At 42.7% G+C, this 27,990-nt stretch overlaps 1 protein-coding gene across 2 annotated transcripts; it reads right to left on the reverse strand.

Annotated features, from left to right (window-relative positions):
- Positions 1–1,977: 1,977 nt before the first annotated feature.
- KLF3 (KLF transcription factor 3) lies at positions 1,978–27,446 on the reverse strand. Of its 2 annotated transcripts, none has more exons than XM_054383056.1 (7): positions 27,410–27,446; positions 23,297–23,335; positions 17,097–17,193; positions 10,086–10,581; positions 9,257–9,407; positions 4,099–4,259; positions 1,978–2,198 (listed from the first exon to the last, which is right to left on the reverse strand). In XM_054383056.1, exons 3-7 carry the CDS (start codon positions 17,151–17,153, stop codon positions 2,017–2,019), a joined length of 1,047 nt encoding a protein of 348 aa, XP_054239031.1. In that variant the 5' UTR covers positions 17,154–17,193; positions 23,297–23,335; positions 27,410–27,446; the 3' UTR covers positions 1,978–2,016. The 2 variants fall into 2 exon arrangements, with proteins under 2 accessions (XP_054239031.1, XP_054239030.1); XM_054383055.1 differs by lacking the exon at positions 27,410–27,446 and adding an exon at positions 26,432–26,456.
- Between the last annotated feature and the right edge of the window lie 544 nt (positions 27,447–27,990).

Here is a 27,990-nt window from a genome sequence, read left to right on the forward strand (position 1 = left end):
ATGAGCAGCAGTTACAAGACAGATCTGGCATGACCCCCCTCAGTCCTACCCAGGAGACAAGGCTGTATGATGCTCTAACAGAGCAGAGGGATTTTCCTCACAAAAGCTTTGCAGCAATGTTCCTGGTCTTGCTTTCCAAGTCTCTGATCTCCTCTTTGTAAACGACATGTTCAGGGCTATGTCCCTACAATAAAACTGCAGGTCCATAGTCTCCCATATATATAATACTTTGTATTTCACAGCAATTGTTGCAGGAAGATTTTTCTCTAGGCAGTACAAATCCTCTAATTCTACAGGTACATGGATGCCAGCAGAACAGCTGGTAAACTCTTATCACCGGGGGAAGGCTCTTCGCACTCAGACTCTTCCATCTGCAAGATGATTTCAGTCTGCTGTTAGGCTCCCCATGATGCAGAAGCACAGACTACCTGCTCCACAAGCTCAGATACACCCACGCACAGATGGACACTTCTCCTGCCTCCTGGAGACCTTGACAAACTCCTCCTCCCCTCACTCATCCATTTGCCTCTGCATTTTCCCAAGAGAAACAACAAAACCCTGACTTCAGTAGGTTTAGTTTGCAGGGAATGGTGTTTACCTCACCTACGGGAAAGAAGGCAGCACTGGTGCACAAAGAGCCTGGAGAAATACATCCTGTTTTCTGGCACTGTCACAGAGCCTGCCAGCTAATAAAGACAGAAACCTACCTTTCAGTGGGCTCCCAGAGACAGGAACATTTCTAGGGTCAACTGCAGGTTGTTTGAATTCTGTTGTTTTATCTATAGAGTTGTGTTTGTTGATTGATGTAGAAGTTAAGGCTTTCTGCTGTATTTTAACGCAGTAGAGATGCTGGCAGGAAAGCTCAGTCCACCTAACACTGAGACACTACCAAAGTGACAAGTCAGTATCAAAGGGATAATTTGGTTTAAGTTTTTATCCAAAACAGACTCAACCTATCATGGGATGAATTTTATATCTTATGCCATCTTCTCATAAAAATATTGTAAATTACTAATTTTAAATACAGATTAGAGCAACTTGGACACAAAGATTGCTGTTTTCTGAGGTACAGCAAAGAGAAAAAACAATTCCGAGGAAATGCAGGAGAGTGATTGTAAAGGGATTGTCTACATCCCTAAAATGAGGCATGGCAGGTTTCTAGGAATATCATCTAATGCCATGTCATAGAAGAGTATCTGGTTGTTCCAGCACAGCATAGAGTGTCACACAAGATCTTCAATTAACAAACCCACCAGGGAATGATGCAGTAAATCCAAGGATATATGCTACACTCTAACGCAGAGGACAGGGGACATTGGTTTAGATGCACAGTTATTATGTATGGACCAATTGCTGCCCACTTTTCTGGAGAGGGTTAAATGATACTATGACTCAAATCTTTCTGTAAAGTCATTGTATTGCTTCGATTTATTTCTACAGTGTTATTCCCTGCTTGGGCAGAGGGGATTTCCAAACCAGGTGCCTTTCTAAAACTGTTGCATTAACCATATTGCAGAAATCAACACGGTTGGAAGAGTCCATTCATTGCATTGTTGAGCATAAAAGGAGAGTGTACCCCTCAGAGGGCACATAAATAAAAGTCTCTGGCAAGGACTAGCATTTTGGATATTCAGTAACATTTACTACTTTATCAATATACGTTGGGTTGATTATATGAAGAAACCAACAAAAGCTGTTAGTTTACAAATTCCCTTATTCACAATGGAATACATTAAAGATACTGTCTGCAGAAAGGGGTTTGCTTAGCATCCCCCAGAGGAAGAAAAAACAAACAAACAAAAAATAATAAAAGTGTTCACATTCTTTAGGTCTGACCCGTGGCAAGGACATAGAAGGGTTAGATAATATGTTACTGACCATGTGTAAGCCTTTAATGGTATAAACTCAGAGATTCAGACCAGCTGAATCCAAATTAAAATGCGTGTGTAAAAAAAAAAAAAAAAAAAAAGTCAACAACCAAACAAAGTGTGACAGGAGGCAGGGAGAGAAGGACGTTCAGACGAGCATGTGGCGCTTTCTGTGCAGAGCAAGGTGGTCGGAACGTGAAAAGCTGCGGTCACAGTCTGGGCACTGGAAGGGTTTGATCCCTGTGTGCTTGCGGAAATGCCGCGTCAGTTCATCGGAACGAGCAAACTTCCACGTGCAGCCCTCCCAAGTGCATTTGTAGGGTTTCTCACCTGGAGGAACAAACACGGAATCATAGAATCATTAAGGCTGGAAAAGGCCATCGTGTCCAACTGTAACACAACTACAATGACCGCTAAACTATGTCCTCAAGCGCCACATCTACATGCTGCCAGGGACAGTGACTCCACCACCTCCCTGGGCAGCCTTTTCCAATGCCTCACCACTCCGCCAGTAAACGTTTCCCAAAATCCAATCTAAACTTCCCCTGGCATGCCTAAGATTTAACAGACTTAAGACACAAAGGCATCAGTTAAATATTTGACAGATTTTGCCTTGCCAAATTTCAACAGGCACTTTAATGCTTACTCAAAAGGCTCCAAGCAGCACTGGGCTGATGATTGCTCTGTGCTACAAGCTGTGTAGTTGAAGTTGACTGAACAAAAAAAACATTTCCTGCCACAACTTATTTATTTGTGCTGTGTTCTTCCCTCTGCCGTATTAGCACTTGTTTTGTCTTATCAACCTCAGAAGTGTGAAGGTTTGTGCATTTGTTCAAGTATTTCCAAAACCAGGACCTCATAATTCTCAATTAGTTGGGGAGCAAGGACTGGTGCTACCATTCAGCACAGTGGCAGAAATCTTGCTGTGGCCTCTTACCAGTTATTGTAGTATAATTAGCACTAATGTCACAAGTAGTTGTCCTGTGCAACTTGCTCTAGGTGAACCTGCTCTGGTGTGGGGGGGTTAGACTAAATGATCTCCAGAGGTCTTTTCCAACCCCTGCCAGTCTGTGATAGCGTGCATTTACAATCTCTCTCAGTCACTTCTTTCTAATCTGTGATTCTCCTCCTGAACACTGCTGGGCTGCCCAACAGCTAGAGGGCTTGGCTTGGTGTAAGACAGACATGAACTGGGCTCCATTTTACCTACAAGTGTGCCAAAACTGCTGGATGCCCACACATTCATTTAGCATGCCAAGAGGAATGATTCTGCAGACAGAAGAGATGGAGCTATGCTCACTGAGGCACTCTGAAAAGAGCATCAGTGGTTAGCAGCTCCACGTGAAGCAGAGGTCTTTGTATTTGGCACACAGTCCAGTGGGCTACTACCATGACAGTCTCAGTCAAATTCAGCAGTGATGTCAGAGGTGAGGTAGGGCAATTTGAACTGACTCAGTGTTTACAGGGTGTGCAGAATGAGTAACTTGGTAAGCAACTGGACAGAGCATGAGCAAAGGGCCAGTGAATGTAAAGCACACAAGGGTACACCATGATCCTGCTCTGGTGTAACAGTCTCGTGGGTTCTTCTTACTACATCTGTCTTTTGCTCAGCCTATAATTACATCCAGAACAATGCCAGATCTAACTTCTGTAGTGTAGTCATTTACACCTGTGGTCACCTGGCTATCAGCACAAACTGAAAGCCTAGGCTGCAATTGGAATAGAATCACAGAATCATTTTGGTTGGAAAGACCACTAAGATCATCAAGTCCAACCAGTACCTAACTCTACCATGCCTGGTGCTAAACCATGTCCCTCAGAACCACGTCTCTGCCATTTTTAAACACCTCCAAGGACAGGGATTCAACCACCTCCCTGCAGAGCCTGTTCCAGTGTTTGAGAACCCTTTCAGTCAGGAAGTTTCTTTTAATATCCAACCTAAACCTCCCCTGGTGCAACTTGACGCCATTTCCTCTTCTCCTGTCACTTGATACTAGGGAGAAGAGACAAACACCCACCTGGCTCCAGCCTCCTTTCAGAGCAATGAGGTCCCCCCTCAGCCTCATTTTCTCCAGTCTAAACAAAACCAATCCCAGTTCCCTCAGATACTCCTCACCGGCCCTGTTCTCCAGACCCTTCACCAGCTTTGTTGCCCTTCTGTGGACCCACTCCAGCACCTCAATGTCATTTACCATAGACCCAAAGAAGAAAAGCATAGCAATGCTCAAACCTGTATGGGTTCTTCTGTGAGCTTTCAGATGGGAGCTTTTAGTGTAGACTTTGTTGCAGCCTTCATAATCACATCTATGTATCCTGCGTTTTCTTTGTGTGTCTGGAGATTCCACAGGTAAAGGTCTCTTTCCTGGCTGAACTATAACTGAGGGGTGATTCCTGCAAAGTCAGATTGAATGTTAAAAATGAAAAACATTTTGCAGAGCAAACCTCAGCTAATATGATTCATGACAGAGCTCTTTATTCACTACCACTCTGTCTCTTGGCAGGAAGAACAACATTACATGCATGTCGAAAAATTCAAGAGGGTTTAGCAAATTCTGTGTATTCGAGCAGTAATATTTCTAAGTGTTTACTCACTTTGTGGCATGATGTAGCCATTTTTACTACTCCCTAGCTTTAAAAAAAAAAAAAATTCAAAGGGAAAAACCCTTCCAAATTGCCGTTTTTCAGTCAAAACCAGATTTCTCAAACTCTCAGTTCACTCTTGTATTCAGTTCCAACTTTTCTCCCTTCCTTCAAAGGTAATTAATTCACTTGTAATTGGAAGCAGCTATTCCTTATTACTAAAGAAGTTATGTCTTTAGGGTTTCAAAGCAGAACTCAAATCTTTATTGTTCCAGCCACTCCTTCAGAGAGTAATTAAGAATTTCCTGTTTGGTGCTGGCAGGAGGGTGCGGCCTCCCTATACCACTGACGTCAGTTCCTAAAAGTAGAGTTCAGCCTGCGTGGCACACCCACAGGATGTCTGAAGTTGTCCTTCCACCTTCATAAACATAATTTCTAGCTTTTGAAGCCTACAGGTACACTGCAGGTAAGACATGTACTAACCACACATGGACTGCTGTAACAAACAAGCAAACAAACATTTATGCATGTAAAAACACATTGAGCTTGTTAAAAAGTGTCACTGGCTGTGGATGCTTAGGTATGAACACCACTCCTACTGCAGAACTGGGAAACACCTCAATTCTTTCATCCATCGCTATGTTAGAAAAGCAAGCAAGTTTGTTAGAAAGGTGAGCAGCACAAGACGTCTCACAAAGCTGCATTTTTCACCCTGTTAGAAGATCTGAATCAGTGCTTTTAACCTATTTTTTAGCTTTTAACCAAAACCTAGTATATAATGTACAGATACTACCATTCCTTGTCACAAAAGCATCTTCTCCACATGGCAGAAATAAGCTTTTTAAAACTCCTGTCTTTTCTCAGCTGCTTTATTGCACATTTTTAATGGATGGAATTACATTTTGTAACTCTAGGTTGTATTAGTTACTTAAACCATGTTCCTCTGGGGCCTCATTTTCAGAAACACTCAGTATGTAATTCTCTAAGCAAAGCAAAGGGCATGTGCTGAAGACAGAAAATCTTGTGTATGGTTTAACAAGTGGATTATCTACTCTCTCCACAGAAGCAGAATTACTGATGTGGGTGAAGTTTACTTATGTTATTAATTCCTTTATTAGAGCTGCAAGCTTGAAACTGGGAACTAAATTCTCTCCCTTGGGTGTTTCTGTGGCTGTTGAGTGATATATTCTTCAAATGCACATCAAATCTACCTAAAAATATTGCAAAGGCAGGAAGCCCCAGGTGGTAATGTTAGGACATAATTGCATACACCCTTAATAAGAAAGGCAGGCCTTTAGCTCCCAAAGAAAGGCTTCTCTACAGCAGTTTTAAAGCTGTTGCATATTAATCTTTTTGCAGAAGCTTTGGCTTAAGGCAGCAAGCAAATTTGGTTTAAATCCCTATGTGTGGAGGCTCATCCTGGATATGGTAACATGGAGGCCTTCACAAGAAAGACACTGAGGTGCTGGAGCAGGTCCAGAGAGGGACAACAAAGCTGGTGAAGGGTCTGGAAAACAGGTCTGGTGAGGAGCAGCTGAGGGAACTGGGGTTGTTGAGTCTGGAGAAAGGGAGGCTTGAGGGGAGACCTTATTGCTCTCTACAACTCCCTGAAAGGAGGCTGGACCCAGGTGGGTGTTGGTCTCCCTAGTGAATGAGTGATAGGACAAGAGGAAATGGCCTCACATTGCCCTAAGGGAGGTTAGGTTGGATTTTAGAAGAAATTTCCTGGCTGAAAGGTTTCTCAGAGACTGGAACAGGCTCTGCAGGGAGGTGGTAAAATCCCTGTCCTTGGAGGTGTTTAAAAACTGTAGAGATGTGGTGCCGAAGGACATGGTTTAGCTCCAGACTTGATAGAGTCAGACAATGGTTAGACTTGATCTTAGATCTCTTTTCCAACCACAATGATTCTATGGTTCTAAGAACATCCAGAAAAAGGAAGCAAAGGACAGTGTCTCTACAGGGTTTGCAATGGTTTTCACTCTAAAAGTGTGTAAAAACTGCACTGAGAATTTGCCTCATTTTACACTTAGAGGCCAGGAGGCTGGGAAGGCTACAGAATGTTACCAATAACCAGACAAGGTGTGGCAGTTTCAAAAAATGGTTAAGGTGGAGTTGAAAATCAGAGGTAAATATTAAGTAAGTGTCAATAACAGAAGCCCAGCCCTAGTTCCTTCATTCCCTCTTACACAGCTAGGTATGAATTGACAGAAATAATTTAAGCATCACTCTTCAGTAGATGAGTATCTTCCTAAAAAATCCTATCACAATTTCAATAGCTTTTCCTCCTTCTTTAGCACACTAGCAACATGAGTGAAGAGTCTGACACTTGCACTGGCAAGAAAACACAGCTTTAATGAGACTTCTTACACTTGGGCAGAAATTATTACCTCAAGTTTGATCTTAGAAGTAACTGCATAGTTACATCAATTATTAGACCTACTAGACAATCCCTACAGTAATGTCACCAATGCACCTATCTATCTACACATATTTATACATACTTATTTATATATACAGACATTTCCTTTAGATTTTAGAAACTAATTCTTCCCCATGAGGGTGGTCAGACACTGGTACAAGCTGCCCAGATAACTTTTTGGAGGCACCAATTCTACAAGTGTTCCATGCCAGGCTGGATGGGGCCTTGAGCAAGCTGGTCTAGTAAGAGGTGCCCCTGCCCATGGCAGGGGGGTTGGAACTAGATGATCTTTAAGGTCCCTTCCAACCCAAACCATTCTGTGATTCTATGGATGCCCATGACAAAAACCTAGTACTAAAGCAAAATCAGTCAGTTAAAAATGTCTTAACAGTGCACTTTGGGCATTTGTAACTGATGAAAAATGAGTAAAAGCTACTGTCCAACTAGAGAGACTAAGGAAGCTGTGAGATAACAGGGAATTTTATAAAGGTTAAAGTCTGTCATCTTGTAACATGTGTGATTTGTATATGCATTTATTTAATGACTAAAAAAGATAAAAACCCTACCATTTACAAACTTTTTGCTGCAAATAAACACCGCAGAACGTGAACTTGGAAGGGCTGGCTTTAGGAAGGAGCAAGAGCTGCAGCCAGGAAGCAATGTGAAACATCACAGGTTCTCCTTAAGATGGGGACATGGGAAAACAGAGGACATGCTTTGGAAACAGACTCCTCAAATATTTTCTTGTGATAATGCTACCTACAGTTTACATCAAATTTTGTTTTCTTTGCTCAGCGGATGGGTTTCCTGTGAAAACTGGACTCACTGGGAAATAATTGATGTAAATCACTAATGCAGGTGTCAAGGCTGCAGAAGTGTCAGCCCTGGAAGGGTGTGGTATCAGCCAAGAACAGCACTTACTGGTTTGCTCTTGTTGAAGAAGCCTAACAAAGAACAAATGTAAACTGAACCAGCTGCCAGTCCTGACCTAGCAGAAGTTAGGCCCAAGTACATGCAAACCTGAGTCCCTTGTGTGACAGGTCCTTTATGGAAGGTAAGTAACCACCTACTAAACACAGAGGTTTACTATTTTACTGTGTATTTATTGTAATAAGCCACAGAAGGTTATTTTTAAATAACCACCATGGTTTATGAAAACTAGTAGTTAACTGCAAAGAGTCTGCATTCTAGAAGCTGCATCTAATCTGGTTAGAGACTTGAAAACCAGGAGGGGTTCCCACAAGAAGGCTGTGCAGAATGTAGCTAGCCCTGGAGCCATGGTGTGCCTTCTAATCTCAGAAGGGTCACGAGCAGGAGGAAGGGGCTGCCTTCTGAAGGACGTGCCGCAGACAGCCCATCTGATGCTTTCTCTCTCTCTCTGAATCACCCCGCACTCACACACTGAGTTTGGGACTCTGGCTTGGAGCCCTTTTTCCTTACTCTAGGAGGTGAGGTCTGGGTACAACTGCTGTGAGGGTGAGCAAGAAGCAAGGGCAGAATGGATTCTGAAGTCATGTACCTCAGGACTGCTGAAGGATGTGCCAGGATCCAGGCCGTGCCATGATTTTGGTAACCTGACAGAATTTTTCCCAGGAAGAAGGGAAATGGAAGAGTGTCCTCAGGTACTTCCTGAGAAATTATTAGTATTTCCTATTATAAAGTTTCTGCCCCAGACCTCACTTGTTCCAGCCCTTGTTCTGCCTTCTGCAAAGAGGACTGTTTTAAACCCAGTTAGATCTGTGCTCCAGTTCATGCAGCGGCTTCAGTAACAGTTGTACCAGCACAATGAGTTGGTACCAGGGTGGAAACAAATGGCTGGGAGGAGAGCAACCTTCAGGAACTATTTGAGCTGCCAAAAAAACCCCACCCAAGGAACAATGGCCTCAGGTAAACATGGAATTTCACTGGATATAAAAAGAACTTCTAGGCCTCAGGGGGTTCTTTCCACCAAGGAAACAACATTTTCTAAAAGCAAAGAGATCCTCCAAGAAAAGAAAGTCCCAAAGAAAGGTGTTTAGCTAATATAAATGGAGAGATCAGTATGAAATGTCTTTACAGTTTGCTTGCTGCTGGCTTTACACACACAGGTATCACTGGCTTGTTGGGAGTCTTACTTCCAGTAAATTGGAGGATTTGCACCAGCATTACTTTAAAATGCATTATATAAATGGCAGATCTATGTGGTTGCAGCTCCTGTATTACTAAAGAGGAGGGCAAAAAGAGTATAAATCACATTTCACAGTGGCAGTAGAGGGGGGATGGATGTTTTTCTGTATTTTATCCCATGTTCTAAAGCACAACAATGCTCACACCCCTCAAAACTGCTAACTGCTGCAATGAACTGCTTTTGATTTTTTTACTGATCTTGGGACTACTGTTAGCTACTTACTCTTGCACCATTACTTGCTGGGGAGACAACGAGGTCATCATTGGAGGTGACAGTTGTTCAGGATAGAAGTCAGTCTTTGATGGTTCACTTCCTGGCTCTACTTTGATTGTTTTCTTCAGTGTAGGCTTCTCATAAGACTCAATGACAGGCACTGTATGGGGGTGGGTAGGAGAGGGAAGGCAACCCATCAAAATTATGGAGCATTATGGAAATTAAAACTACACCTAAAGATACATAGTTGAAGCAAAATAAATCCCCCAGCTCTGTATTTAGTGCAATGATTTGTGCTAGAATACAAAATATTCCACTTTTAGCCTCTCTCCTGATGATACAATTCTATTCATCAGCCCAACTTTTTTATCAGTCCTAATCTCTGTAGATAAAAAGCTTTATTCAGGTATAAATCAGAATAGAGTATGGGGGAGGGTTGGACAGGATGACTGTTAAGAGTCCCTTCCAACATGATGCAATCTGTGAATCTGTGAACTTGCAGAGATTATACTGCCATAGTTATAAACTTGTCCTTACGGATAGGAGAAACTTTCTTCTCTGGGTCAGCTGCCTTATTTGATGTTCAGGTGAGATATCTGGCCTCTTAAATACCTCAGCAGAATTTGCCTGTCTTTGTCCAAATGAATACTTATATCGTCATGACCTTGGTAAAGTTGGTACAATATTTACACATTAGATTCTATGCCTGCATGCTTTAGAAAAACAGGAATTAAGTTCCTTTCTCTAAAAGGTGAAAACCACCCAAAAAAAGTGCTTGGATATACAGTTATTTTCTCCAGGATGAAAAGAAAGAAAAAGAAACTCTCACAACACCAACCTGGCACACTACTTGGAGTTTCCATCTCATCTGCAAGGACTGTGGACACCATGATGGGCTGTTGAAGATGGGGAGCATACATAAAAGGAACTGGCTGGACCACAACAGGCTGTATAACTGGGAGTATTCCAGGGCTTCTCAGTCCATGGCGTGAAAGAGCAGCAGCCATTACAGGTGGGATTGTTATTGGCATAGAAATAGGCTGTACTCCTGGAGGGGAAGGTGTGAATTTACTGAGAGGTGAGCTGGGTGACGACAGAGTCAGTCCAGGTGAAGTTCTCCTATGCACAGTCTGGAATTTTAGGGGTGAAGGAGAACTTCCAGTTGAAGATGGTGAGCTGCGTTTGTTCACTGTAAGGTCAACTGGCTCCATCTGGATTCCATTTGATAGTCCCTCGGGGTTTGAGTAGAATTTGTTGTGCAACATGCTCGGTGTAGAATAGATGACGCCGTACTTGTTTGGCTTCATCTGGTCCATGTAATTGGACGGGTATGACTGTCAGGAGGGGAGAGGAAAATAAAGGAAATAAAATCATAAATCAGCACAGACACAATCACTGCTGAAAAGGAAAAGCAGCTAAGAACCAAGTTCCAAGAAAACACTTTAACGTACTTTCTAAATAAAAGTGAAGTAAATAAAGCTTAATATTTCACACATTTGAAGTTGTTGCAGGCCCGCTTCCCCAAATGTTTCAGAAGCAATGTAAAACAGATGATGAAGACAAATCCTCAAGGCTTATTCAACTCTTTATTTCCCTTAAAACCTGCTCTCCATACACTACGCTGCACGTTAATTAAGTGACCTGGGACATTCATGGTACTATGTCAAGCATTTAACTATATACTGAAGATCACAAAGTCAACCAAGAGCAGAGTTAAACTGGACTGAGAATTGCAGTAGGTTCTATCCAACTGCTTAAGTAATTGGAAAACAATCATCACTAAAGCACAGAATTGTGTATCTGAACTCTACAAGCACTGGGTGAGAAACTCAAGAGTGTAAAAAGGTAAATTCTAAACATTTTGAGTTTTTTAGTCTTTAGATGTTGTAAATTTTTTAAAATAAATTGCTGTCTCTGGATTCTAGGTAGCAATTCTTTGGCACCAAAAGGATTTTGATGAGTGGGATTTTAAAAAAACGTGCAGAACAGTAGAAAGTGAAACAGATTAGAAGTCTAAAACTATTCTGATACAATAATTTCCATGACATTTCAAATTTTTTTTTCCTAGAGATGAAACTTCTAGCAGTACTTCAATCAAAATCATTCTAATGATTAAACAACAAAGCATCTCCAAACTGTAACCTTTCTATATAAACAGTAATTCTCTTTCAACTCTTCAGGTTACACCAGGTATGTGCATTGAAAAAATACCAAGCTACTAACATATTGTACACAGAACTCTAAACTAGAGAAGTAAAACGTATTTAGAGAAGCAATTTCTTTCCAGAATTAGAAAGAAAATATTGATGTTTTAAAGAAATGATTATTTTAAGCACTTTGTATTTCACTCCATATGCCTTACATTATTTTGCATAGAAGGTTTCCATTGTTGTAATTAAGCTGGCACAGATTTAACACTAGCTATTTTTTTCTGGCAGTTTGGGGAAGGTGAATTCTTTTTCTAAACTTTTCCTCCTTCTGCAATTTTAATCACTATGTTTCTACCTGAAATACAGATAAAAGTTCTCCTAGAAAAATGTGGTGTGACATATTATCTGTGTTGGGAAGTAAAAGGGTAAAAAAGTTGATTAGGATGCTAGAACAACGATAAGGAAAATATGTGTTACCAATCAGAAAGTGTTGGGTGGAAAACAGTTTTGCTCCACTATCAGTGGAGTATGGCTGAATCCCTGTTTGTTTGGAGTAGTCACACAGAGGTCTATCTCCTGTTTCTGCAGTTAAGCTTCCTGTGTCTTTGAGCGCAGCAAGTTTCAGTTACTAGCTCCCTGGGACACAGCAACTGCCATTAGGTTGGTATGAAGCACTGCTTTCCAATTTGGTACACCACTTCCTCCTTTCTTCCCCAGGGAAGCAGACAGAGCCCCCTGGGGAATATGGGATGGGAGAGCAGGGAAGATTTCCCAGTCTCTCCCTGTAAATAGGGAGCATTAACAATAGCAAACAAACAAAAGCCCAACTACTCTCTTTGGTTTCCTAAAAGCCACCAAGTGCAGGAATGACAGTCATAGAATGCTATAGGTTGGAAGGGACCTTTAAATATCATCTAATCCAAACCCCCTGCAGTAAGCAGAGACATCTACAACCAGATCAGGTGGCTCAGAGCCGTGTCCAACCTGGAAGCAGAAGCGTACTTCACAGCCTGTGAGAGCAATCTCTTCTCACCTGACCTAGAAGTTATGCCTAGAAATATTGTGGTGGAACAATGGAAAACCAGGTATCATTGTTCTGTTTGCCTAAAATATTTAAGCTGATGCATCTTCCTTGGATTTCCACTGTGATAATTAACAGGGAATGAAGGAGTTTGGGATTAAAAAAAACACAACAATTTCCCCCTTTTCTCTAAATTCTGCTTTCCTAGCCATCCCTGTGCAAAATGGGACGTCACTACAGCAGATCACTATAAAGATTTGGGATTGTATTTCAACATACATTCCTTTACAAACACCATCTATCTCTTTTTTTATATTTGATTATCATCACTTTCCCTCTTTAGGCCTCGGAAACCAATTCATTCCTTGCTCTCTGTCCATCATAAAAACAAGAGCAGTGAAATCACAAACTGGAAAATACATCAAAGGAACTTGTAATGATTTTGAGCCATATCCATGTGGGTCATACAATTAAATCAGTGAATTCGAAAGGTGAAACAACCCACTTTTCCTCTTGACAATTTAACAGGAGTAAAGACTGGCCAAGTATGCCACAAGCACCCAGAGAAGTGCTGCTTCCACCAGGGGATATTATCAAGCACTTATCTGATACAATGTACCTACTTCTGTTAAACTGCCTCAGTGAAACTTCTTTCTTGTATATGCAAAAAGATTTTGAAGCAATTCAACCCATCTTTTATAAACTATATAAGCTTATGAATGTGAAATTCAGCCAGCCTCTTGGGAAAACAGAACAGGTGAAGAAGCATCTGTCAAATCAGCATCATGTAAGAGGATGAATAAGAATTAATCCAAGTAGCAGCTAATGCATGAAAAAGCATTCCCACCACATGACATTTGTGTTCCAGTATACCAGGATGTTAACCCCTCATGTAGCACACAGCTGTCTTGACAAGCTGGTGAGACTAGTAGTCTGGAGACTGGTAGAAGGACAGCAAAAAACTATTTCAATTCAAAGAAAGATGGTAATGAATAAAAAAGCAATTTTAGCAATAACTGGCATTTGTCTGTATGTTTGAAAAATCCTAGCACAAATATTTAGGTAGGACTCAGATGACTCTGTCACTTGTTCATTAAGAACTATTCTAAAATGTAATGTTCAGTAATTCATGCTGTTAAGTGATGAAATGCTGTGGGTGCGAGCTTAAGTCATCTGAGAAGTGTAGGTAATCCTTTCAGCCACACCTCCTGAAATCCACTAGTGTCAAAACTTTAATTTGTTTCCCCTTCTTCCTCCCTAACCAATGAGATTTTTTCAAGACAGACTCGGCGGCTTCAGACAGTGAATGTTCAGGTAAAGTAAGGAGTAATTCCTAAGGGGTTTCATTGAGTTTGGCCTCTAATGATACTATCAGAATGGAAGTTATAACACAAACAAATCCTAATTTTTTATTTGAGTCATGTCAGCCTGCAGTGAACTGAATGCTGTGCTTAGCACCCCCAACGCATCACACCAACAATCCGGATTCTCTTTCCTTACACCTCCTAAGAAGAAAGTCAAGAAAACTACCAAACTCAGCTGTTGCTATCCTTTCCTGGGTTATCTCCACACCACAATCTCTTTAGAGGTGTCTCCAGAGCAGTTTCTGCTGCTGAGCTGCAGCAGCAGGCCTCCAAAGAAGCCACAAGATCAAGAACTGCTGGCGAAGGCAGGACCTTGAAGACTTGGGGATACAACCTGTGTGCGCGTGCAGAAGCTGAGTCACAGAATGGTTTGGGTTGTAAATTACTTTAAAGAGCATCGAGTTCCAACCGCTCTGCCATGGGCAGGGACACTGTGTACTAGACCATCTTGCTCAAGGCCCCATCCAACCTGGCTTTCAACACTTTCAGGCCCACAGCCACCACAACTTCTTTGGGCAACCTGCTCCAGTGCCTCACCACCTTCATGCAGAAGCCTTTCTTCCTTATGTCTCATCTAAATCAAGCTTCTTCCAGTTTGAAGCCATTATCCCTTGTCATGTCACTCCATGCCTTTGTCAAAAGTCCCTCTCCAGCTCTTCTGTAAACCACTTCAAATACTGGAAGGCTGCTTGAAGGTCTCCTTGGAGCCTTCTCTTCTCCAGACTGAACAACCCCAACTCTCTCAGCCTGTCTTTACAACAGACATGCTCTAGCCCCTCTGATCATCTTCAAGGCCCTCCTCTGGACCTGCTCCAACCACACACTGAAACACACATACACAGAAGAGAAGGGTGAGAGGGGATTTCATCGATGTCTATAAATATCTGAGGGGTGGGTGTCAAGTGGAAGGGGCCAGGCTCTTTTTGGTGGTGCACAAAAATAAGACGAGAAACAACAGGTACAAGCTTGAACATAATAGATTTCACCTCAACATGAGGAAAAACATCTTTACAGTGAGGGTGACAGAGCACTGGAACAGGCTGCCCAGGGAGGTTTGCGGAGTCTCCTTCTCTGGAGACTTTCCAAACCCACCTGGATGCATTCCTGTGCAGACTCCCCTAAGTGATCCTGCTCTGGCAGGGGGGTTGGACCCAATAATCTCTGCAGGTCCCTTCCAACCTCTAATGTACTGTGATACCTCAGCTCAAGGGAAACCAGACAGATCTCCACAAGGGAAACCTCACTCAAAAAATGTCCTTTCCTCTGGATTTTATTTTCCTTTCCTGCTTTTGTTTTGGTTTTGGGTTTTTATTTTGCATTATGCAGTAACAAAAAGGAAAACAGGAAGAGGATTTGGTCAAATGCTCTGAATAGTCCCTAACAGTTGTCAGAGGGATGATGCTGAGTTAGTTGTAAGAACACCCAAGATGACTCCAGAGGTCCAACACATTGCAAGTACCACACCTCTGCAAGGAGCACATGATATCTATCTAATAACCAACCATGTGGAACTACACTCTTGAAATGCACTTGGCTTAGAAATGCTCCCTTGTTCTTCCCATTGCAGTTTTTCCTTCATCTGCCAGTCTGGGAAGACTGCTCACTCCGCTCTTGCTCTGCCTGTTGAGGGATCTATCCTCTCCATGTTGCACACGCACACAGCTCTCCAGGGCAGGATCTTGTGTCTCTTGCACATCATCCCAAGCCCTTGCAGAACCTTCTTAGGGTGATGAAGGCAGATGTGAACAAAAGACACCTCAGAGTGCTTCCAGACTGAGTTCCTGTTGTTCAGGTAATGACAATTTTATTGTGAAAGTGGCTCACTTTCTGCCTTTGATACCCTTTGATGGCCTTTCTGACATTTGATACCATTAGATAACTGCAGATAATCACCTCTAATCTTAACAAGGTTAAGTGATAACTGTGATTGAAAGGACACTGGCCAATGCCAATGCTCTTTCTTAACCCAAATATTGTCATTTGTCAAATTTACACTCTCAGTGACAGAGCGGTTAATTTTCCTTCATTGCTCTCAAGTAAGTCCCATGAAAATCAAACTGTAATTTTAAAATCTATATAAAGTGAAACCCCAGAAAGCGTTAACAGCACTGAAGGAATCATACTGCTGACAGGTGCACTGAAATGATGATAATTATCCTACATTTTAAATAAAGCAGGAAGCAAAGTTTTCACTGGGAAGTTCAGTGCCTGAGTTTAAGGCACTTGAATTTATGCACACTTTTAGCTCATCAGCCTTTCTAGGGGTGTGGTTTCATGTTACACTTAATCTTGGTTTATTGCAGGCTACTGCTGAAAGGGGAGGTCCATTTCCTTTGTCCTCCCTCCCTCTTGCTCTGAAGATGCACAAAGTGAGTCAGATTAGTTTCCTGATCTGACCAAAAGAACAAGGATATTTTTGGTGAATTAGCAATTCTGACCATCCAGTGAGCTGATCCAAATCATTCTGCGGCCATACAATTGCTTCATGACATACCAAGGAGACGCAAAGCTGGAAATGAGGAAGAAAAGCCCCAACCTCCCCTTTCAGCAGCACCCTGCAGTTGAATAGGTGAAGTATGTATTACACATAAACTGCTTCCTAAGGCTGTTATTTCTCTGGCAGCCTAAATCACTACAATTCCCATTTTACCTAGCTACAAGTTTCTGCTGCTCTTTCATTAGACTTTGCTTTGAGGTGATCATATACACCAAGATGGCAGAAAATCCACCAAAGTCTCCCATTTCCCTTTTTCCCCCCTCATTCCTCTTCCACTGCCCTGGTTCACATGGTGAGGTAATGGATGTGGTTTATCCAGCAAAAAAAGCCAGTGTTTTTTTTTTGTCAGGATCAATTTTTCTGCTGTTGTAGAAAGCAGACTTAGCCCCAGGCCCATGTTGTCAAGACCACGAGAGAAACAGAAAAGGGGACAGGGAAAAGTTTTTCATTTAATTCAAAGGTTTAACACTGAAACCACAGGCTCCTGTCATTCCACTGTGAAGTCTGGCAACTCCGTTTCAACCTGTCTCCACCAGCAGCATGAGCTAGAGAGATCATATTTGCACTGCAGTAACTGAGGAGTACTTGGGTGTTCTCTTGGTGGAAGCACCAGCAGAGGTAGTGGGGCAGGGCATTTAGGGACAATAAGTTTGTATACTACAAAAAAAAGCTTTCCTAGAAAGTGTATTTAATTGGCTTGGGAGTAAAATACAGCTTCATGGCCTTTCCTGGCTTAAAGAAACCTTGGTATGAATGTAAAGATGTAAAAACTACAGAGTCATCATAAAGGGTAATTAACCTGTTTTCAAAGTCTTACCACTGAAACAGGATCCATGGCTTCTTGCTTGATAGGGACTGGGTCAAACATTAGCATCTTCTTTATCCACCTGTTCTGATGCCCCTGATTTCCTGGCCTACAAGATAAAGACAAAGCGTTAGAAATCTGCAGGAATTCCTCCATTCAACTTTCTGAATTGTAGAGAACTTACTATTTTGTCAGGTGAATGTGAATATTTATCCATCTCTAACATACCTTTGAAATATTTGACTTCACTTAAATATTGCAGTCATTGTAAGTTTAGTCTTTCCCAACTGCTATTGAAACAACAGCAAATCTGCTCACTTTAATGGATTTTTAGCATGCCTGTCAGCACACCAAGATTGCAGAAATGTTCACTTTCATTAGCTGTCAGTGTGTAAACACATCACAGTTTCAACGAGGCACTTCTCATCAGAATTACAACTTCAGAACAACCTTGTTTGTACAGGTGATCTGATTAAGGAGAGGGTATTTTAAGAGTCCTGACAGGGAAGTTGTAACTTTCATGTTCAGGGACATTGCGATGAATGCAAAATAAATATTAAAATCCAGGACTGATTTAAGAGGTACATTCAATGTGCTGCAATGAATTAATATTGAAAAAAATACATCAGTTATTTCCCTGAGATAATAGATTTACTGAAAATTCGACAATTTGGGCACACTATGCAAACTTCAAAAAACCTGGTGGTATTCCATGTTTTTTTGTTTCTACAGTGTGTTCAACTTGACTTGCCCAAGTCTCAAACTGACTGAAATAGAAGTTATTTAGCACAAAACACGTCATAACTATCATATTAGATATTTGCCATGGTCAAGTTGGAAAGATGGTGTGAAGGAAAGAAGGAGATACCTTTTCTGGGCCAAGCCCTAAGGGTACAGAGTGAAAACCAAAAGAAGCAACGGGAAGTAGTTCTCAGAGAAACTTAGATGTTGGCAAGTGTTTATAAATTCCCAGAGGTATACATTATATGGATGATCTTGTAAGGAACAAGTTGTGACCAAACACCGTACAGTTCACAGTCCTGCCTAGAAGTGGTGTGACCTCTGCTGAGGACAAAAAAAAAAAAAAACCTCAAAAGCCCAACAATTCAATTTTGCCCAGTAGATGGCACTGGAAAGAAGCAAATCTGGCCAGAAGACACTTTCAGCCTGCGGAAGAAGGCTAAAGGCTCCACACCAGACTTCTATCTGTGCCCAGAAAGTTCTCCCAGAAACCAAAATAGGAAGGAAAGAGGGAAGGAAGGAAGGAAGGAAGGAAAGAGGGAAGGAAGGAAGGAAAGAAAGAAAGAAGGAAGGAAGGAAAGAGGGAAGGAAGGAAAGAGGGAAGGAAGGAAAGAGGGAAGGAAGGAAAGAGGGAAGGAAGGAAAGAGGGAAGGAAGGAAAGAGGGAAGGAAGGAAAGAGGGAAGGAAGGAAAGAGGGAAGGAAGGAAAGAGGGAAGGAAGGAAAGAGGGAAGGAAAGAGGGAAGGAAAGAGGGAAGGAAAGAGGGAAGGAAAGAGGGAAGGAAAGAGGGAAGGAAAGAAGGAAGGAAAGAAGGAAGGAAAGAAGGAAGGAAAGAAGGAAGGAAAGAAGGAAGGAAAGAAGGAAGGAAAGAAGGAAGGAAAGAAGGAAGGAAAGAAGAAAGGGGCAGTGACATGGGAGTAGTGAGATAGAAGGAGGGAGGGAAGAAATGAGGGAGGAGAGGGGAGAGGGGAGGGAGAGACAGAGGAAGGAGAAAAAGAATTTCTTCTAAATAGGCAGTCATACTCCCAAGCTATTCTTTTTGTCATTTTTGTTGTTTTAAAATTGTATTTGGACAGTTGCATGGTTGGACTCAATGATCTTAGAGGTCTTTTCCAGCTGAAACAATTCTATGATTCCTCAGTTCGTTACTCTTTTGCACCTTTTACACCAAGACAGTGCACGAAAGACACTTGATACACATTTCACATGTGGTCTGAGTGTTTCCGGAGAGGGCTCTTAAATGACTGTGTAGCAATCAGACAGACATAGACAACAGAAAGTGTATTGCACTGATAAAAGCAACAAGTAATTCTCCCTCCTTCTCAGATGCAATCATCTAAGAACAGCAGAGGGGAACGTTAATTTTATTGCTACATCACAGTATAGAAATGGAGCCCTTCTTTAATCACATTACTCTTTCTTAAGCAGTAGTGTGCCTTAAGCAGGTTCCTTTTCCCTATTTGATAGTGACTGGAAAGCAACTTTCAAGAAAGAAAAAAGAATAGATCACACTAGGTCCTGTCATTCCAGATCAGAGGGACAAATTATTACTCAGAGGAAACTGACAGAGCTGCTCTAGAGTCAATACAAACCCATCTCGGGCCTGTATTCAAAATTTAGCTCAGCAGGACACTCTCCTAAGACTGCAAACCAACTCACAAAACAATTCTCCTTGTATTTAAAAATAATGGTGCAAACTGATTGCTTGGACCACATTCACAAGTGACTATGTACATGCACACACACAAATGAAGCATGCTCTATCTACTAAGAAGTCTGTAGTTTTTCCTTGTCTATTTGTAAAATCATGCCTAATGACTCAAAAAAAAATCTCAGACTCCCTCTCCTAAACATCTGAGAAGGGGGCAATAGGGAAGGTAAACAGTCTTATCTGTGTCTATTACAGAGGAATGAAATAACAGTTGGGTTCTACTTTACACATAGATTCCATAATGTACTTGTCTGAAAGCTCACAAATTGTTTAGTAAATACAATTAATTTCTGGAAAATTAAAATATAGTCTCTCATTCCTGAGGTACTCTGGAAAAAAAAAAAACAGTGAGAAGACAACAATATATTCATACTAAGTGCATTAAAGAATAAGGGCCTTTGCCGTTCATGTTATTAGATCAACTATTTTGCATTAAAGGGGTCTTCTTCATGTGGGTTAAAAGAATTAAGAACGCATGTAATCTGAAACTAAATAATTAACTACAATCCGGTAGGCAAACATTCCACCCTCTTTTTTTTTTTTTCCTCTCCCTCTCTTTTTCTGCTAACAAGCCACCCAGTTTTACTTTCTTGCCTCCTCCCATTCACTCCACCCTGTGGATCTCTGCCAAGTCAGTCCAACTTGTCCAAACAGGACATGGCTTTTGATAAGATTTTGCTCACACCCTGTACTTCTGAAAGACAAATGAAGCAATTGGGTTTTGTATGCAAATAAGGACAGGTGCAAGGTAAAGTCGAAGCAAAGTCCCTCAGTATTTTCCTATATGAAATCCAGTAAAGACAGCAAGCCAGAAAAACCACAACCTCTGCTCTTATGGTCCAATATGCAGTAAAGTATCCCTTCCAGAAAGGAAGTTGATCATTGGTAGGGCTCACCACTTTATCAGGATTGAAGACTTCTCAATACTAACTTCCTTACAGGGATGGTTTCAAAGACTTAATTAAAAGTAAATGAAAACTTAAAGGTACTTAACGTGTATTCTGATAATAAGGACTTATACAGAATATTTACCCTGGATGAAATGACCTTCTTGCAGGTAGAAGCCTATCTTTACTGTGCATGGAAGCATGCATGGGCTTTGCTTTCTCAATCTTTTTGCCTGGGGGAAGCAAGGAATGCTGCTGCCCTGTGGTACAATGAGGCTTTGTCTAGAAGCTTCAAGGTATGATTGTTATTGTTGGTGTAATTACAGAATAATGTAATGATATCTGCTAAATTAGCACTGCATCAGTGCACTCTGCAAAGAGGCTGCAGCTCTTGCAGCACTGTTGGTATCAGGCAGCCAACAAAAGTCATGTGGCCAAAGCTCTTCAGTACAAGCCCTTTGGGACTTTGGCTGTTGTTCTGAAACTATTACTTCTGTGAGCCTCAAGTCAAACTTCCCCTGATATTAAAGGGAAGCAATAATATCAGAACGCTATCCACTGACGAATTCTAAATGGTAGGGAGGTTTTCTGAACTTAGGTGAGAAGTTTTCTTCAAGTGAAACCTTGAAAGAGAGTTTGACAGAGAAAAAAAACAGCTTCTGAGACCAGGATTCCCTGGAAAAGGTACAAGTTTTCCAGGGCTGTGTTTGCACTTATTGCACCAGCTGTTCATCAAGGCCTGAGTCAGCAAAAAAAGTGTTTCTAAACTTCCATTAACTTTAATGGGAAGTAAGCAAAAGCTCAACTGCACTGGGCCCCAAAATAGCAGCAGGCAAAGAAACTCTCCAGCTCAGTACAGCAGACAGCCTCAGTCAGAGCAAGCAAGAGCAGGGTAAGGAGCAAAGGCCCAGACACTGTGCTGGGGGAAGGCAAGGAAAGGGACCAGAACAGCCAGCCCATGAAGAACAAAGCAGGGGGAGAACCATGAGGAACCAGTACACACACACAGAAGTTTTCACTGATTGGCAGCCTTCTGTGTTTGTTTATTCACTGGATTTCCACTGGAAAATGGTAATAACTGTTGACAAAGAAAATGGTAACTGGGCAAAAATTTTCTGCTGAAAGTTTTCTTTGATGGGCATGAAGGAAAAGAATATTTCTATAGAATTCTGTTATTTAATATTTCAGACTATTTTTGCTTTATTTTATTGACTTGAAAAACTTTTACTTTCATCCTTTCAGAACTGCAAGCCAGATGGAAAATCTGAGGGGTTTTGTGTATCTTGAGCATCCTACCTTTGCTTACATCACATTTTTTTTGGCCTAGAACTGCTTTGACATAATTATTAATCAGGTGTTTAGCAGACTAATTAGTATTTCCATTATTATATATTATATGATAATACTGTTGCAGGCTCTTTGAAAACACATGGCTGGAAATGGCTTTCTTGTAGGTAAAAATTGTGGGAAAAAAAGTTCTAATAGTGCTCACTACAAAACTGTCTTCTCTGCAAGGGAAAAATGGAGCCCATGTAAACCCTGCTCAACCTTCAGTTCTACATTTACTGAACCTAAGGGAGAAAGAAAAGCTCCTGAGGTACTTCCATCAGACAATATTCTCCCTTATCAGAGCAGACTGGTTTCCTGTCTCAAGCTACTTCTTAGAAGGAGAAACTGTCTAGTAAGGATAAAAGATCAGACTTTTGAAAACAAGTGAAGTATGTGGAATGGTGTGATAATCATTCCCTTACAAACTGAACCTGGGGTTGTTCTTTTTTCTGGTTGCATTTTTCTTAGGAGGCTAATTCTGAACACAATTTAAAAGGAGAAATATACATCCTCTATACTTACTGCGAGGGAAGAATGACAAAAAATTCTGCTATTTCATGAAACTTAAGGAAACAGATTTAACGTTTTTTATAGTATGCGGAAGAACAACAAAAAAATCTAGTCCTAAAGAAAGGAAGTGTCCATTTATGAATAATGGCCTAAATGGTTCATTTGGATGAGGATTCGAATACAGGGCAAACGTCAATGACCTTCTACGTACCTATGAAGTGTTACAAAAATAAAACCCAAACAACAGGGAGAAAAGATGAATAGTCTAGTGAGTACAAATGAGAGAAGTGATCAAAGCAGCTTTGACTCTGTAAAAGTGCAAAGTCTGTCATGCCTTCATGTATCAGTTTGTTGGTAACACTCACTGACTGCATGATAGGCAGACCACGTGTTTGGATTTTGTTTTTTTTTCCATTCTGACTTAGTTTACTATTAAAAACCTGTTAGATCTTTATCTTTTCATTTGGCTGATCTACACTTACACTTTCTTCCCCTGGGAGATATCAACTACAGCTACAAAACCCTCAAAGGAAGCCTCAGCACCAAGTGAACCCTTAACAGGGAAGGGTTGAATCTCTCTTAAAACTAGCTCTGCCAAACTTCACATTCTGGATTGAAAGCAATGAAAACAGAAAGCTTCAATGCTGACAGCATAAAGGAACTCTAAAAGACCTCCTGTTAGCAGTGGTAATTAATATTAAAAAGTTGGTTTACAGAACTATTATAATTTTGATCTCAGCCTCTGATTTTGTAGAACTTCTGGCTACAAAAAGAGGTGTGAACCACAAAATTTACTGCATTTATTATACACCAGATTCCAATATTAAGTGCAGTTAAAAGCAACACTTCCTCTGGCATGGGAAAAAAAAAGAGCAAACGTGTTTGAAATCGTGTGCAAATTAACAAGACCAGAATTAAGATAACTAATTGGGTTCTAATGGATAAACTCATCCATGCTATTCCAGAACTAAGACAAAAACAACTAAGTAAACACAACTGAGAGTTACAAATGAAAATGATCAATCAACAACTTACCAAGACTGTGTGGCCAAATACTTCTTGTTTTCTGGATTTCTGAACAGACAAAAAACAAGTTGATGTGAGGATGTGCACATAATTCAGTGAAAATCATTTTTCACATACAATTAAGTCCTGAAAGAGGAAGTTTAAAGCATGTATTTTGGACATTTCTTTAAAGATACATGCAATGATCACAAACAGCTAACTTTTCAGCATCCAAAAGAGCAACAGCAGGAACTGAAATATTACTTAAAAAACGAATCAAATAAAAAAAAGGAGTAAAATTACAGGGTGACAGGATTTCAGTGCGTATAGAAACCATGCGTGTTCTGGCCCATAACTGACAAATAAGAATAAACACACATTCTTGTATTTTCATCCAGGGCCTGATTCAAAGATCACTGAAGTTAATGCAAGTCTTCCTCTTATTTTTCCATGAGCTTTGGCTTGGGTCCTTTAGAACTCTTCTTCTGTCAGATGCAAAGCAACAGAAGGATTTATGTTCTCTTTATGAATTTCCTCTTGATGTTTCTCTACGTCTGCCCGGAACAGGGTGGGGGAGAAGACAAATATAAAAACAGGAGTAAAAAAAATTATTTTTATGCCTTCGAAAACGTGAAATGTGGGAGAGCCATATTTATTCCAAAGAAAAGTGTGCCAGCAGTGCTTCGTTCTCCATATTACATCTGGAAGACAGTGAATCTTCTAGTCTGTATAAGGAGAAAATATCTATTCCTTCTTAACGTTGGCCCACACAGGTTGGGTAAGGACAGAAGCCAAAAGCCTCTTACTTCATTTCTCACACTCTTTTCACACCAGTTTAACTCCATGACTTTAACAGTTTTTCCAGATGGGCTGATGAGCAAACGAAAGCAAAAAAACTGGCTTACAGCTTTCTGGAGTATGAGTTTTCAGTGAAAGGAGCAAAGCTCTCCAACCCCAGAACTACAGTGGAGTGGAGGGTGTGCGTTAAAGGTTAACTTGGAGACCTCGTTATGACATAACGCAGGCATCTTAAGCAATACGAGTGTGCAGAGACATGATAACTCATTGGGTGGGGATTGGGAGTTGAGGGGCAGTGACAAGGGGCCTGGACGAGGCTACCGATCCGCCAGAAAACAGCCTGAAACAGGAAAGAGCACCACATATGCCACTTGGAATGTGTGACGCAAACCCCAGCCTTGAAACAAAGAACAGGAAACAGCTCTGCTGGCTGCGCTGGGGAGAAAGCACAGAGAAACATTTAGGCGGCCCTCCCTGACCCTATATTCATGAGCAGCTGGAGTCTTTTAAAACAACAACAGTGGGTGGAGGTGTTTGTTCATTGGGTGTGAATAAAAACACTGTCCTTATGCAGAGGACTTGCCCTATTTACAAACAGGCTCCCTTAACAGAAGGGAGCGGGAGATTTTTAGCCACCACAGGTCATGACGATTAGCTGAAACCTTCCGCAGGACCAGATGGTTTATTACTGTATTTACAGAATGCCAGTAGCTAAACAGAGCGACAGCTTTGTGACATCAAACAGCCAGCGCCCATCTGACAGTAAGCACCTTCTTTGTAGGCAGAGCTAAGGGAATCAGGCCACTGCAGGAGTGATTTGTGAAGTTGAGGGCTGCTCCTGGACACTGCTTCATTTTTTTTCAGCACCACTCAACAGATGAAGACTAAGATCAGTCAGTGCACCCAAGAGCATTCTCCTGACTGTCACGCACTTAGCCTTCGATGATCTCCAGAGGTGTCTTCCAACCCCTAGCATTCTGTGATTCTGTGCTCTACGTTTTGTATGCACTCAAGACTTCACCTCAGGACCTCATTTTCCCATGGATATAATATTTACATTTTTGAAGCACTCAACTAGCCAGCTGAATAAAGCTGACATCATGAGGCAGAGGAAAGGCACATCTTGTCTAGATGTCATGCAACAGAAAAACTTTAACGTGTTTTCCTTCAAAGCTGTGGCTTTGAATACTCTCTTTTACATACTCTGTCAGTTATTTATATACCATGGGTGGGAATCTAATACTATCCAACGTGAGAATGTGTTACAGCAAATTATGTGGATGAGTACTACAGCAGCACTAATAACTGCTGTGGGGTTTCCTGTCTGGAGTTTAACAACGCATGAGGTGACAACCAGGTAGTACAGCAACGTGTGGGTATAGATTTTACACCGATAGTATCAGTTCCTTACTGTCTTCATACTCAATATCTGCAAATATAAGTAATGTGATGCTTGTATAACCCCCATCTCTACTATCTCTGAGCCTTCAACTAATCTCACACATCATTATTTATCTGAAGACTTTTGCTTTTAGCTAAACAGGTGTTACCTAGGTCAAATCCTCACAGAAGCTAGGGGATCCCTTTCAGCTCTGCTACTTAGAGGAGATTTTGTTCCTTTTCTCAAGGAAGGCAGAGACCATTTAGTGTCTTATTTTTTTACCCTGGTGTGCAGAGAAAAAAGGGGGAAAAAAAGAAAAACAGAAAGTATTTGCCTGCTTGGGAAAAAAAAAAAGGCCACTAAAGTCAGTTTCAGGTTCCTTGTATTCTGATACTAAACAAAATATTTTTTTAAATACAAGAAGGAAGTTAGTTTGAAACAAATCTCTTCTGGGTCAGGAAGGATTATCAAATCCAGATGTAATTCCTCTCACATAAGATGCAGCTCCTCATGTGATCATCAAGACAGCCTATCTTAAAAGTATTTGGAAAAGCCACTAGTGAGCAGCTGTTATGATCCTTTGTTTTCCAAAGAGGTATTGAACATTTATGGATGTTAGTTTAAATAAAGTCAAGTCTTCAGAGATTTCCTCTCAGCCACCCAAATTCAACTTTTCCCAACAATAAAACTTTCAGAGCTCAGCTCCACAAACAGTGACACTTCCTGAACTTCCAAAGGCAAGGAAACAAATAAAACATAGCAGACAGTGCAGGTACAGTGCTTGAATCACCAGGGGAGTAACACAAAGTGACTTTAATATGTACTTTTTTTTTTCCATGTAAGTTTTAAAATGACCACTTGAGCTATTCTGAAATAGGTCTTTCTCCCAATATCCAGTTAAGTGCTGTAATCTTCCTCCCAGTGCAGGCTCCTGTCGCCAAACCTTCCTTTTCCAGAGCTGCCCTACCAGTACGCCAGGCACTCACCTGACTGAGGTCCAAAGCGAGTAACTCCAATTCCTATATTGGTGTTAAAAAAAAAAAAAGAAAAGGCAAAACCCCCAGAAAAAGTAGAAGAAACGAATTATCACTGTTATTTCTAACTCCACATTTAACTACCTTGCTATCCTAGGCTCTAAGTGGTTTAACTTTGCCTACATCATGGCCAAGTGGCGCTAAGGTTCGATGACAGTAGGAGGGATTCATTTTCGAGAGCCGGTCTCATCCTTGACTTCACCGAAAAGTTAAACTGGGGACACGGCGTTGCCGATCAGCTTCGTGCTACTGGTGGGACATGGCCCAGAGGCGAGCTCCTGCCCGGGCGTTTCCCTCACCACCCTTAGAACCGAGGGAACCCGCTGTACTTTTCACCTCAGCTTCGTCCAGAAGGATATTCCCGTGCGGGATCCTATGACACTTGGGTATAACCACAGCCGAGCCTGTCACAGCCCGACGGGAGGCCGGGGGCTGCGGCTCAGCTCGGCAGGAGGGCGGCCTGAGGGGCGGGCGGTCAGCCACAGGCCCTCCCGCCAGGGACAGGCAGGCGGGAGGCCCCAGGCCCCTCCAGCAAGGAACGCGGCCGGCAGGGGAGGGCGCCGCGGGGTGGCGGCCCCGGCCCGGAGTGGCGCCGGTGGCCTCACAGGTGCGCCGGAGAGCGGCAGACCCTTCGTCTCTCTCTCTTGCCGCCTCACCGCGTCCGCGACCACGCAGCAAGTTTCACAGCCCCCGCGCCCCCCGGGTCGAGTCCTTCTCCCCCCTCCCCGCAGCTACCGCACGACAGAAATCATGTCCTCGCTGCCCCCGCGCGCGGCTGCGGCTTCTCGTCCTCCAGTACCCGGCGGCGTCCCACCCCCTGCGCGCCGGGCTCCGCGCCGCTCGCAGCGCCTGGAAACTTTCCTCCTCCAGCACCTCCATCCCGCAGCCGGCGCAGCCCGGCTCCCCCCCTTCCCCCGCCCGTACACTTACACTCAGCTGGCGGTGCAGAAAACGCCGGGCCTCCGTCAGCTCCCGCAGTGCCGGGGGTCGCGTTAGGTGTCGGGGGCTGGGGGCGCTCCGCCAGCACCGAGGCGCGATGCCGGCGTGTCCCGCGTTCCCCTGGCCGAGGCGCCTCCGCGGTGGCTCTGGGTGTGTGTGCAAGGAGGAGCTGCCCGCCGCCCTGCCTCCCGCCCTCCGCCCTCCCGCTCGCCTTCCCCCCCGGGCTCCTGGCACCGGGCCGCACTGTCACATGACGCCGGCGCCGCTCGCCCTGCCAGGCTCCCCGGGCCGGCGGGGTGAGTGGCGGTAGGAGGGTCACGGCGGGGAGCGCGGCCGGGCGGGCCGGGCGGTTCCCCGCCCGCGGGGTGGAGGCTCCGCCGAGGGGCCGGGGCGAGTCACCGCGCACAAACAGGCGGGCACGCAGTGACTCCGCGCCTCCCGCCCTACCTCCCGGGGGCAGACAGACTCGCACAGACATTAATTATCCCCAGCAGCCCCAGGAGGGGAGGGAGGGAGGGAGGGAGGAGAGCGGGCCGCCGCCGCCCTACTGACAAACCTGCCCGTCCAGCTCC

The sequence above is a fragment of the Indicator indicator genome, chromosome 8 (assembly GCF_027791375.1).
Source record: "Indicator indicator isolate 239-I01 chromosome 8, UM_Iind_1.1, whole genome shotgun sequence".
Lineage (NCBI taxonomy): Eukaryota > Metazoa > Chordata > Aves > Piciformes > Indicatoridae > Indicator > Indicator indicator.